Raw genomic sequence first — 12792 nt, 5'->3', positions numbered from 1 at the left:
CCTTGCAGAAGCTCGCCGTCTCACCCCTGAGTTGGGAAGTGGGGAAATTCCGCCTCGGTTGTACTTTTTTTTTGTGTGTGTTTTTTTGGTGGTTGTTTTTTGTTTTTTTTTTTTTTTTTTTTTTTTTTGTTTTGTTTTTTTTTGTTTTGTTTTGTTTTGTTTTTTTTTTTGTGGGATAGAACTCGAAATGGAGGGGAAAAAAAACCCGTAAAAAGTTAAATCTTTGGACTTTCTGCTGTTACACAAACGGCTCTGCTGGTGCACGTTATCACGGGAGAAAAATTAATTCCGAGAAAAGTCTGATCTTACTGGGATGGTGGAGGTGCGGTGGGATGGCTGCCGGGAGTGTTGGAATGGAGAGGCTTTGGGAAGGACAGGCACGGGAGACTTCAGAGCCCCTTCCAGTACCTAAAGGGGCTCCAGGAGAGCTTTTCCAGCTCTGTTCCAGGATCGTGATTCTGAGAGAAAGCCGAGGCAAGGGAAGCTTGTTAATCTTTTCCTAGTCCTGAACTCCGCATTAATCTGTTAATCTTTTCCTAGTCCTGAACTCTGCGTTAGTCCCGAGGTCCCTTCCTGTCACCTCCCTGGTGACTCACCGGAGGCTGTTAAAAAGTTTGCAGCGCTGCTTTCCTCAGCAGTGCCGGAGGCAGAGGAATGTGCAGGTAACACATTCCAGGTGTCCCTGAAAACAGGGCCAGCACTAAGGCAGGGTTACAGGGAAAATGCTGCTCTCCAGAGAGATCGCTGCTCGCCAGGGAAAGGGCTCCGTGCGTCCACAACCCGGGTGCCAAGGGGCTGCTGAGCCCATCATCACACCGGCAGGAAGGCAGGAAGGCTCCTTGGATCCAACTGCATCGGTGGGATCAGAGCTCATCCATGCAGGATGTGGATATTTGGGATATTCTCTTTGGTGACTGCACTCGTGGCTGGGCAAACAGTGGCCGCCTGGTTGTCTCCTTGCATGGGGAATTATTTCAACCACCATTAATGAAGCTGAAGTGTGATTTCGAGGAGAAGAAGAGTTCCTGCTCATTTCCTGGGTGGGTACCTCTATTACAAGCCCCAAAAAGTATGTATGGCCTTTTGTTTAACCAAAACCATGTGCTCTGTGCTTTGGATACCACTGACTGCAGCTGAAGTCACCGCAGTCCTTAGAGAATGATTCATTTTGCAGTTAGGCCAGAACTAGGATGAGGTTTAGGCCTAGGACTAAATGCTAATAAATGTGCAAATGGGATGGGGCAGGACCCTGTTCACCCTCTCTCTGAAAATTCAGCCTGATGCTCTTTAGGGAGCTGCCGTGCCTGAAGTCAGCCGGGATAAATCGGGATGTGCAGGAAGGGGCACACGGAAGTGGAACGTGGCAGTTTGCCCCATGGTTTGTCCCGGCTCCCAGGCCAAGCTGATGCCTTGAGAGGCCACCTCAAAACAGACACTGGACAGGAGTAAGGAAATAAGGTGGGTATTTATGTGAAAGGCCTTCAAAGGTACCCCTGGGCAGCCAGAGGCCACTGCCAAGATGGGCCCCAAGGTGGACCCCAGGTCACGAGTTCTTCACACTTTTATAGGTTTGGTTCATTTGCATAGCAGGGTTAATTCCCCAATTAAAGCTTCAGTTAATGATGGAGTTTCCCCAAGCTCACCCCCCTCTCAAAGGCTTTTGGTTTACACATTTTGGGCCTAGGATGGTCTGGGTGTCCTTGGAGAGCAGGCCCGGAGAGGCTTTGTTATGTCTGCCTGGCACAGAGAGCAGAAGTGAACAGGCTCCAGGGAACTCCAGAGTTACACACCAGGCAGTGCAGGGCTTGAAAATAAAAAAGTTCAAACCTAAGGCATCAATCCCAGCAGTGGGAGACCCTCAGCATCCAGAGCCCGGGATCCCATCCTCCTCCCACCAAACACTCGTTGGGAAGCCTCAGGGTTTTCTCTTTCCGTCTCAGTCTCCCCATTTACAAAACCGCCCTGAGTTATCTGCGCTGCCAAACCACAGGGAGGTATTTACACCCAGCTCCGGACAAGGGCGGCTCAGGGTCCGGCCTGAGGGGGTTTAAGCTGTGGAGAGAGGTCAGCATGGCCACCCCCTCCCACTGCCCGGCCACCCCCAGGAGTGGGACACTGGGCAGACACATCGTTCCTTCTCCTGGAGGAAGCGCAGTGGCTTCCATTTCGGGTGGATTTTGGGCAGGCTGTCTGGGTGAGAAAGGGGTCCGTGTTTATCTGCCAGGGCCAGACCTCCAGGCCTTATCACCCCCAGCCTGCTTATCCCCTGGAGCCAGGAGCCTGCTCCCCAACACCACCGTGGGGGGAAACTGGGCACGTTGAGAAGAAGAGCGGGGACCCAGCGTGGTTTTGGGGTGTTCAGTCCTCCCCTGGCTTGCTCATTCTGCTGCAAGGGGAGAATGAAACGAGCGGGAGAGTTGGAGCTGGAGCTTGGCTGGCCGTGGAGAGAAGGGAGGGCTGGAGCCTGAAATTCCCCCAGGGAACAGAGCAATAACAAACGGGTGACTGGGAAAGCTGAGCCTGATCGCAGCTAATGGGTAACCCCACACAGGCTCCTCCTGTGGCACACGCTGCCACTTCAGACCCTCCAAATGTTCCTGTCCCGTCTGACTCAGCGTCTGTTTGTCCAACATCCCGCTCTGCCAAAGCTGCGGCTGTGGGAGGCTCTAATCTCCCATCCCAGAGTGGCTCGCTCGGAGCCGTGGCCCTCAGCCCGCTCTGGGGTACGTGACCGTTCGGGTTTTGTTTTTGAGCATCACGGCTCAGTTTTACCTCCAGTTCTTTGTTGCCTCCCGCCTGTTTTGGTGCCTGCGAGGGAGCTGAGGCCACGCGATAATTTTGACCTCTTCCCCCCTTGGCCCCCCCTGACAAACGAGTTATTTGTCTCATAAATTCCAAGTTCCTCTTTGAAACAGAGAAATAATTTTTTTTAAAAAAAACAACCTCTTGCAGGCTGTGAACTGCACGAGAACGGAGCTCAATTCCTTCCCTCCTTGGGCAAGCCTGGGCAAACCACCCCAGCCCTCCGTGCCTCAGTTTCCCCTCTGTGGCAAGGGGGTCTCAGATTTCTGCCCTCACTTCCTTCGCCTGTTTTATTTTTGGGGTTTGGGAGGTGCTCGGGGCAAGCAGGTGGATTTTTCATCCTTTCTCCCTTCCCCTTTCCTGAGGCAGCTTCCCAACCTCCGAGCAGGCAGCCCGTGGGCAATAAACCCTTTAAAGGAACCCTTGTCCTTCCCCTGCCAGCCCAGAGCCCTGAAAACGGGGGAAAGGAACAGGGAATGCAGAGGCTGAGCTCAGATCTTTTCACTCCTTCATTCCCTCCCCGCGAACCAGGACTTAAAAGGAGCTCTGGGATGAAGGAGAGGGTGAGGGTGTTGCAAAACCCCATATCCAGACCCTGTACCCAAACCCTGTACCCAAACCCCCTATCCAAACCCTGCACCCAAACCCCGTACCCAAACCCCGTACCCAAACCTTGTACCCAAACCCCGTACTCAAACCCCGTACCCAAACCCTGTTCCCAAACCCTCTACCCAAATCCCATACCCAAATCCCATACCCAAACCCCCTATCCAAACCCCGTACCCAAACCCCGTACTCAAACCCCATACCCAAACCCTGTTCCCAAACGCCATATCCAAACCCCATACCCAAACCCCCTATCCAAACCCCATACCCAAACCCTGCACCCAAACCCCGCACCCAAACCCCGTACCCAAACCCTGCACCCAAACCCTGCACCCAAACCCCGTACCCAAACCCTGCACCCAAACCCCCTATCCAAACCCCATACCCAAACCCCCTATCCAAACCTCATACCCAAACCCTGCATCCAAACCCCGCACCCAAACCCCATACCCAAACCCCATACCCAAACCCTGCACCCAAACCCCGTACCCAAACCCTGCACCCAAACCCCAGCTCCAGAGGCAAATTAAAGATTGTTTTTGGGGAGTTAAACCCTGAGGACGCCCTGGATCTTTTATCCCAAATTTCTCCGAGCACATGGATTCCTTCTCCAGCCAATCTACGCTTTCATTTCTATCTCGTTAATTAATTTACACCGCTGGGGGTTTTTTTTGTTTGGTTTTCTTTTCCCAGAGCTGAAATTCCAGGAGGGATTGTGCCGGTTTGGGCTGGGGAGGGAGCCCAGAGTTGTTGAGTTTTGCTGGTGGGAGCTGTTTTGGGTTCTGTGCTGAAGCCGGGGTCGTTCCCAGCGAGGCGTTCTCGGTGTTGCTCAGTGGGGCCGCACGACCTCCCGGCTTTTCCTGCTTCCAGCGGGACAGGAAACGAGACTTTGGGACTGGACACAGCTGGGACAGGACACATCCCTGGCCACAGGAATGTTCAGCAGGGTAACCCTGGTGGAGAATCATGGAATCATGGAAGGGGTTGGGCATTGGGAAGGGGGCTTAGAACTCATCCCAGTGCCACCCCTGCCATGCTCCAGGGGCACCTCCCGCTGTCCCAGGCTGCTCCAGCCTGGCCTTGGGCACTGCCAGGGATCCAGGGGCAGCCACAGCTGCTCTGGGAATTCCATCCCAGCCCCTCCTCGCCCTCACAGGGAAGAATCCCTTCCCCATATCCTGCCTAACCCTGTCCTGTGGCAGTGGGAAGCCATTCCCTGTGTCCTGGCACTCCACGCCTCGGAAATTGTCTCCCTCCCACTTTCCTCCCTCCAGGCACTGCAAGGCCACAATGAGGCCACCCCAAATCCTCTGCAGGTGAACAATCCCAGCTCTCCCAGCCTTTCCTCACAGCAGAGCTGCTCCATCCCTCTGGAATCCCCCTCTGGAATCACTCCAGCAGCTCCACGTCCTTCCTGTGCTGTGTCCCAGGCCAGCTCTGAGGTGGGGCCTCACCTGGCAAGGGCAGAGGGAAGCAGGAATATTTGGAATGATGGGATTTATCTTCCCAAACACAGGGATCCCTGGATCCCTGCTTTCCCAGGAAGGACAGAGGGGAACCAGGAACGTTTGGAATGATGGGATTTGTCTTCCCAAACACCGGTGCCGGATCCCTGCTTTCCCAGGAAGGACAGAAGGGAACCAGGAACGTTTGGAACAATGGGATTTATCTTCCCAGATTCGTGTGCTGGATCCCTGCTTTCCCAGGAAGGGCAGAGGGGAAGCAGGAACGTTTGGAACTATGGGATTTATCTTCCCAAACACCGGTGCCGGATCCCTGCTTTCCCAGGAAGGACAGAGGGGAAGCAGGAACATTTGGAACAATGGGATTTATCTTCCCAGATTTGTGTGCTGGATCCCTGCTTTCCCAGGAAGGACAGAAGGGAACCAGGAACGTTTGGAACAATGGGATTTATCTTCCCAGATTCATGTGCTGGATCCCTGCTTTCCCTGGGAAGGGCTGAGCACCTGCCTGCCATGGGAAGCCAGGAAGGAATTCCTTGGTTTGCATTCCTTTAATCCCAAATTTCTCAGAGCACGTGCATACCTTCTCCAGCCAATCTCTGTTCTAATTTCTATCTTGTGAACTACATCACGTTTTTTTTTCCACAGCCGCATTTCCTATCTCAGTGTCTCTTCCTCTCCCACTTGGACTCCCGAATCTCTCCCCATCCCGCTGCGGGGGAGCAGCCATGAGGAGCTGCTGAGCTTCCAGCTGGGATCCGGGGAGTTTCTCATCCGGAGCAGTGCAGGATCAGATCATCCTTGGCTCTTTTTATCCCCAAACATGTGATGCCTGCTCCAGCCACCTCCGGATCAAGGCCAAATCCCTCAGGTTGACAAACAGAGCCCCGTGGGCCTCCTTTGAACAAAGCCTCGTGATCCCGTGCTGCCCTTTCCTTCCTGGATCAGCGGTTTTTTTTTCCCTGATAACACCCAGAACGCGCCCTCCTTAAAGCCAGGCTGGATTCTGGTGGGAGCAATCCCAGCTCCTCAGGCGGGAATGGCACAAAATGGTGTTCTTTTGGGGCTGGAAGTGGAGGGATTAATAAGAAATGTCAGCTTGGAAGGAGCTAAAAATAAACCCTGCGTGTGCTGAGTCATTCCCTGATTTCCATGGATCGGTTTAGAGGCAGCTCTGGGACCTGCTGCCATCCCTGCCACATCTGGGGCTGGCCAGCGGAGCAGGGCCAAGGTGGTGTCACCGAATTCTGGGGAATTCGGACCATCACTGGCTTTTTCATTCCAATTTCAATTCCCTTTCCTCCCCGAGACACTTTGAATCAGACTCCAAGTGTGGAAAAAAACGGGGATGAGAGGGAAGCAGCTCCACCCGTGGCTGCCAGAGCTTGGCGTGAGCTCCAGGCCGGCTCAGCAGCCTTGGAAAATCCCTTCCCCATGGCAGCAGCTCCGTGTCCCGACTCGCTGAGGGCTGCTTGGCTTCTCCCTAAATTCCAGAGGATCCTGTTTGCTTCCCGCTTTTTCAGCAGCGTCGAGTCCTGCTCTGGAAAATCCCAGATTTGGGGCTGGGGGATGAAGGGAAGGGAAGGGAAGGGAAGGGAAGGGAAGGGAAGGGAAGGGAAGGGAAGGGAAGGGAAGGGAAGGGAAGGGAAGGGAAGGGAAGGGAAGGGAAGGGAAGGGAAGGGAAGGGAAGGGAAGGGAAGGGAAGGGAAGGGAAGGGAAGGGAAGGGAAGGGAAGGGAAGGGAAGGGAAGGGAAGGGAAGGGAAGGGAAGGGAAGGGAAGGGAAGGGAAGGGAAGGGAAGCTGTGGCTACCCTCGGATCCCTGGAGGTGTCCAAGGCCAGGCTGGATGGGGCTTGGAGGCAGCTGGGATAAGGGAAGGGATCCCTGCCATGGCAGGGGTGGGATGGGATGGGATGGGGTGGGATGGGATGGGATGGGATGGGATGGGATGGGATGGGACGGGATGGATGGGATGGGACGGGATGGGATGGGATGGGATGGGATGGATGGGATGGGATGGGATGGAATGGGATGGGATGGGATGGGATGGGATGGGATGGGATGGGATGGGATGGGGTGGGATTTAAGGTCCCTTCCAACCCAAATCAGTCTGGAATTCCAGGATTCCACGGAGCAGAGAACAGGGCTGCTCCTGCCTGGATCAGGAGGACACAGGGACAAGGATGAGAAGCCCCAGAGTGGGACCCACAGTGGGGTCTGACCCCAGCCAAAGGGGTCCCAAATATTTATATATAGAAAATAATATAATAACTATAATAATAGGCAATTAAAAGGTGTCCTGGGTAAATATTTATATTTAATATACACTTAATTTAGATTTAATTTATGTTATATTTATATTTATATCTATATCTATATCTATATCTATATTTTCATTTTTATTTTTTATATTTATTTATATTTATATTATATCCCTCTCCATACATATATTCATATTCATAAGCATTCATATTTGCATATATTAATATTAATATATATAGTATATTTATGTTTATTCTATATCTATATCTATATCTATATCTATATCATCTTTATACCTATATTACATTTATATTAATATTATATTAACATTAATATTAATATTTATATAAGATACGCATTCTTTTTTATATCTATAGGGACTATGCAAATATAAATAAAAGCTCTCTAATATGTATTATAATATTTTAAAATATATAATATTACATACAATTCTCTATAAATTGTATATTATACAAGCATATATAATACACATTGTGATGTGATATAATAGAATAATAATAGATTATTATAGACTATACAATAACATATCAAATTCGATACATTATATATTAATTAATGATAATATAGTATTCTATCATATCTACAATATAGTATTATATACTATAAATAGATTCTATTATATCCTATCTATGATATAATATTATATAATATACTTATATTATATCCCTATTATTAGATGCTAATTAATATTTGGTTGTGATATTATACATTCCTTTTCAAAGTTTTCTTATTATATAGTTTATGCTGTATGTACATTATATTATCTATTATTATCTGTTATTATCTATTATTATCTGTTATCATCGTAAGTATTATTTTGTGGTATACGATGAAAATTAATAATAATAAATTAATATTAAATTAATGTCACTATTATGAAGAATGTTGAATATAAAACGAATACTATAGAACATAGACTTTCTATATTATATGTATGGGAAACATATATTATTTACATAATTATTATATATAGACACAGATAGTCCCGAACTTCGCCCCTCACCGCCCGCGATGACATCACGTATGACGTCACATATGACGTCACCACGCGGGGTCCCGGGGGGAATTGGGGCGGAGCCCTTGCGTCCCTTCGGGCCGTACCACCGCGGGGGCTGACGGGGGGGGAACGGCGCGGCCCACTCCAAGTGAGGCGGGGGGGGCGCGGGGGTGGCACCGCGCATGCGCCGTGCGCGTCTCCCCTGAGGCGGGCGGGCGGCCGGGCCGGGCGGAGGCCGCGGCCGAGCCGGGGGCTCGCGTAGATGTGCAGCCCGGGGGAGGCCCCCCCTGGGCCGGCCCCGGCCGGGGACCTGCCCCCGGAGTGGGAGACGGATGACGAGCGCATGGCCTTCCTGTTCTCGGCCTTCAAGCAGAGCCGCGAGGTGAACAGCACCGAGTGGGACAGCAAGATGGCCTTCTGGGTCGGGCTGGTGCTGGCCCGCGGCCGGCGGAGGGGCGCGGTGAGGACGTGCCTGAGGGAGCTGCAGAACGGCTTCGAGCGGCGAGGCAGCGTCCCCTTGGGGCTGGGCACCGTCCTTAGGGAGCTGCTCAGGTAAAGAGGTCGGGGACGGCCTTGGGGAGGGTGTGGGGGGTGTCAGGGGGATGCGGCTGGCGATGGATCCGTGCTGTGCCAGCCTGGAGGGTGAATTCTGCACTGTGAGGCCCTGGCACAGGTTTCCCAGAGCAGCTGTGGCTGCCCCATCCCTGGCAGTGCCCAAGGCCGGGTTGGACGGGGCTCGGAGCAGCCTGGGACAGTGGGAGGTGTCCCTGCCCATGGCAGGGATGGCCCTGGGGGGGATTTAAGGTCCGTCCAACCCAAACCCATCTGGGATTCTGTGAATTGCGGTTTGTGTTGTGTGTGGAATTTGGGAGGCCTGTGGGAGGTAAAGCTGGACAGGGAATCAGAGCTCAGCCAGGGGCTCGCAGGAGGTTGTGCCGGGGATCCCACAGGAATGTTGGTGTTGAGCGGGGTGGTGTTCCCTGGAATGCTGAGGTGCCGCAGCTGCCGGGGCATGGGGGATGTGTTGAGCTGCTGTTTGCAACCAGAGGTTTTGTGCTGTGCAGCTGGAGCCTGGGTACCTCGAAGAGGCTCAAAACAGCAGGGGCTCTGTCGATGACCTGAAAATCAAAACCAGTAGATCTGAGAAGCTGTTGTTGCAATTTAATATAGAAACAGAACTATCCAGAAATAGCTGATTACCCTAAAACTGACCCTCCGTGTTCATTTCCTCATTTGATGCCTCATCAGTTTCGAGTCAGAAAACTGGGAGAAACTTGCAGAAGGGGAGAAAGAGTAAACAAAAGGCACTTGGGATCCAGAGGAAGGTGAGGAGGAGTGGAAACCTCTGTGTGCTTCCAGCAATAAGACCTCAAGTTTGAGCTGGATCTGGTGATAGAAAATGCCACTGGAATTGAGGATGTGGAGGATTTCCAAGGTTCAGACTGACTGTGTTCAGTTCCACGTGAATTATCTTTTCCCTAGACGTGGGAAGCTCCAGAGGGAGTCAGACTTCATGGCCAGTGTAGACAGCAGCTGGATCTCGTGGGGTGTGGGAGTTTTCATCCTGAAGCCCCTCAAGTGGACCCTCTCCAGCGTGCTGGGGGACAGCAAAATTCCCGAGGAAGAGGAGGTTCTGATTTACGTGGAGCTGCTTCAGGTGAGTTGTTGAGAGCTTTCCCGAGATTGTGCACCTGCAGGAAAACCAGGAGCTGCTCCGTGTGCTGGGGAGGAAGGGTCAGGGTTGAGCAGGTCTTCACTGGTGCTCCTGAGGTGTTCCAAGTCTGGAGAGAGATGGATGGAGGACCTTGGGGGTGAGAAGTGAGTTGGACCTACTGATGTTCCTTGAAACGAATGGAGATGCTCCAAGGGCTGGAGCCAGGCTGGGAGAGCTGGAAGTGCTCACCTGGAGAAGGAGAAGCTCCAGGGAGAACTCAGAGCCCCTTCCAGGGCCTGGAGGGGCTCCAGGAGAGCTGGAGAGGGACTGGGGACAAGGGATGGAGGGACAGGACACAGGGAATGGCTTCCCAGTGCCAGAGGGCAGGGATGGATGGGATATTGGGAAGGAACTCCTGGCTGGGAGGGCGGTGAGGGGCTGGGATGGAATTCCCAGAGGAGCCGTGGCTGCCCCTGGATCCCTGGCAGTGCCCAAGGCCAGGCTGGAGCAGCCTGGGACAGCGGGAGGTGCCCCTGGGCATGGCAGGGGTGGCACTGGATGAGCTTTAAGGTCCTTCCATCCCAAACCACTCCATGGTTCTGACAATGACCTTTCACTGTCTCCAAGAGAAAGGAGGGACAGGATTCCTTGCTTGTCTAGGAAGGCAAGAACTGTGCTGGGAGCTTGCTGTGAATCCCAGGCTGGAGCTGAGGACATGAGGAGCTCTCATCCTGAGCTCCATCTGTTCCAGGGAGGAACAGGGGATGGAGCCTGGCAATCCAATGTCCCACCAGCCCAGCTTCCCTGGGCATTATCCAAGCTGCTTTCACTGGGAGCATGTGCATTCCCATGGGATTGGATTCCCTGGGATCCTGTCCCAGCCCCTTTTCCCTCTCTGTTCCTCTGTGACTGGAGAAGCAGCCCCAAGCCTTGCTGTGGTGTCTGGGTTACTGTGTGCAGCAGAAAAGCAGGAAATCTTTAAAGGCAGGAATTTTTATGTGGTTCAAACCTGGGGAGGGATTTCCAGGAAGTGCAGGGGAAGCCAATTGATTGCCTGTGGGGTTCCTGTGCTGTTCCACAACGTTTCAGGGAATGTCAAGAGCGGAGTCTTGGTTTTCATGGACAGCTGTTCTGAGAGTTCCCTACAGCTCATTCTGAAAGTCCCTCCGGAATAAAATAGGAAGTGTCCAAGTTTGGGAGGAAGGAAGTGTGGGAGGGTTTGGGAAGAGCAGGAATGCTGTGTGGGCTGACAGCATCCCTGGATCCCTTGCAGGAGAAGGCAGAGGAAGTTTATCGCCTCTACCAGAACTCTGCCCTCTCTTCCCACCCCGTGGTCGCCCTCTCCGAGCTCCGTTCCCTCTGTGCCGGGCTCTGCCCGGATGAAAGGACCTTCTACTTGTTGCTGCTGCAGCTGCAGAAGGAGAAGAGGGTCACCATCCTGGAACAGAATGGAGAGAAGGTACAGGGTCAAGGTGACTGCTTTTGGGTGGTATCATCCCTGTCTTGCATTCCATCTGCCTGGAGAGAAAACTTGGGTGGCTAAAATGGCTGTTCTCTGTCTGGAAAGGTAAATTCCACGTGCTCCAGCGTTGTCGCCTGGTTGTGGGTGACATGAAATCCCCACTTTTTGCATGGCAGGTTCTTCAAACATTTGTAATAGTTCCTATTTAATTTAAGAGTTAAAAAACTTGGCAGATCCTGCAGGTTGACTACTCCAAACTACACAAACAGCGTTCCACACCTCTGGAATCAGCATGGAATTCCACGTTGTGTGGAAGCTTTTTCTGTCTGCCAGTACCTACAGCTCTGAGATTCCACTTCCCCTGCAGTGTTCTGAAGTCCTTGGAAGTGTGACATTCCCATTTATCCACTTCCAGAGCCCTGGGACAGCTTTAAATCTCCCAGGTGTTCTGTTAAGGCTTTCCATTTCCACTGCTCATCCCTGATCCTGCCTAGTTTCATATTAAGCACTGTGGTAACTGGGGCATCCTCATGACTCCAAGGCCTAAACTGGGAGTGCAAAAACTCCTTTTCCTTCCTTCCAAGTGCACGTATTCCTGGTGCAGGGCTCAGATTTTTGGGAAGTGACTCCAGCCTGTGCCCATCTAATTTTAGATAGTGAAGTTTGCCCGAGGCCTCCACGCCAAGGTGTCCCCGATGAACGACGTGGACATCGGAGTTTATCAGCTGATGCAGAGTGAGCAGCTGCTGTCACAGAAGGTGGAGTCCCTTTCCCAGGAAGCAGAGAAGTAATTTGGGGAAGGGTGGTGGGAACATCTGTGGGGTGTAGAACGTTGGGCCACAATTAGAAGCTGCGTTCTCGTGTTATTCTTCCCTGTTCATAAACAAAAACGGTCCCAGCCGTGTGCTGGGGAAGCTTTTCCAGCCTGTGTTCCCTCTATCCCTATGAAAACAAGGTGCAGGGAATGGCTGTGAGGAATGTTTGCAAGGATTTGGAATGCATTCAAGGATTTCTGGGAATCAGCAGCGGTTTGAGGGTGGTTACATCCAAAATGCTCCCTTGTGGTCCCCTCAGAGCGAGGCACAGGGTGGTTGTGGTGTGTAAAATAACCACTGCTGGCCAAGGAATACATTTCCCACTCTTTTTCCATCTTCCAGGTGTAAAGAGGATGCCAGGAGTGCTTGTAGAGCTGGGAAGAAGCAGCTGGTAAGTGGAACTGCCAGGGAAATGTCCTGGATCATGCCCAGGGTTAAACGTGGGGGCTTCATGCCAGGGGTGCTCAGGTGGGGGCCTCTGAGGCCAAAGCTCTCCTTAAGGTGAAGATCAGGATTTATTTTATTTCTATGAAGGGAAGTGGAAATAAACTCTTAAACCCACTTGTTCTGTGTGTGCCTCAGGGATTCCTGTTTGTTTTTATGACACTTCCAATTCCAGAATATCCCGAGCTGAAAGGGACCCACTGGGAATCAACAAAATCCGACTCCTGGCCCTTTTTTTTTTTGAAGTATTTTTTAATTTGTCAGTTT

General features: G+C 51.8%; 1 protein-coding gene and 1 long non-coding RNA gene across 7 annotated transcripts in view; both read left to right on the top strand.

Moving 5' to 3' along the window:
• The first annotated feature begins 183 nt into the window (after positions 1-183).
• LOC138121763 (uncharacterized) lies at positions 184-6010 on the top strand. Of its 5 annotated transcripts, none has more exons than XR_011156245.1 (3): positions 184-1040; positions 1292-1458; positions 4102-6010. It is a non-coding gene; the product is annotated as an uncharacterized lncRNA (long non-coding RNA). The 5 variants fall into 5 exon arrangements; XR_011156246.1 differs by having other exon boundaries at positions 1277-1458; XR_011156247.1 differs by lacking the exon at positions 184-1040 and having other exon boundaries at positions 1076-1458; positions 4683-6010.
• Positions 6011-8345: 2335 nt separating this feature from the next.
• CHMP7 (charged multivesicular body protein 7) overlaps positions 8346-12792 on the top strand; it is a 10854-nt gene continuing 6407 nt past the window's right edge. For both annotated transcript variants that reach the window (XM_069035436.1, XM_069035435.1), the window contains exons 1-5: positions 8346-8702; positions 9633-9807; positions 11078-11263; positions 11920-12053; positions 12424-12472. In XM_069035436.1, coding sequence (XP_068891537.1) covers positions 8413-8702; positions 9633-9807; positions 11078-11263; positions 11920-12053; positions 12424-12472 — 834 coding nt within the window. In that variant the 5' untranslated portion in view covers positions 8346-8412. The remainder of the gene's footprint in view (positions 8703-9632; positions 9808-11077; positions 11264-11919; positions 12054-12423; positions 12473-12792) is intronic.

The sequence above is a fragment of the Aphelocoma coerulescens genome, chromosome 22 (assembly GCF_041296385.1).
Source record: "Aphelocoma coerulescens isolate FSJ_1873_10779 chromosome 22, UR_Acoe_1.0, whole genome shotgun sequence".
NCBI lineage: Eukaryota > Metazoa > Chordata > Aves > Passeriformes > Corvidae > Aphelocoma > Aphelocoma coerulescens.
Note: the sequence above shows the minus strand (reverse complement) of the source record. Positions and strands in the feature narration are given on the sequence as shown.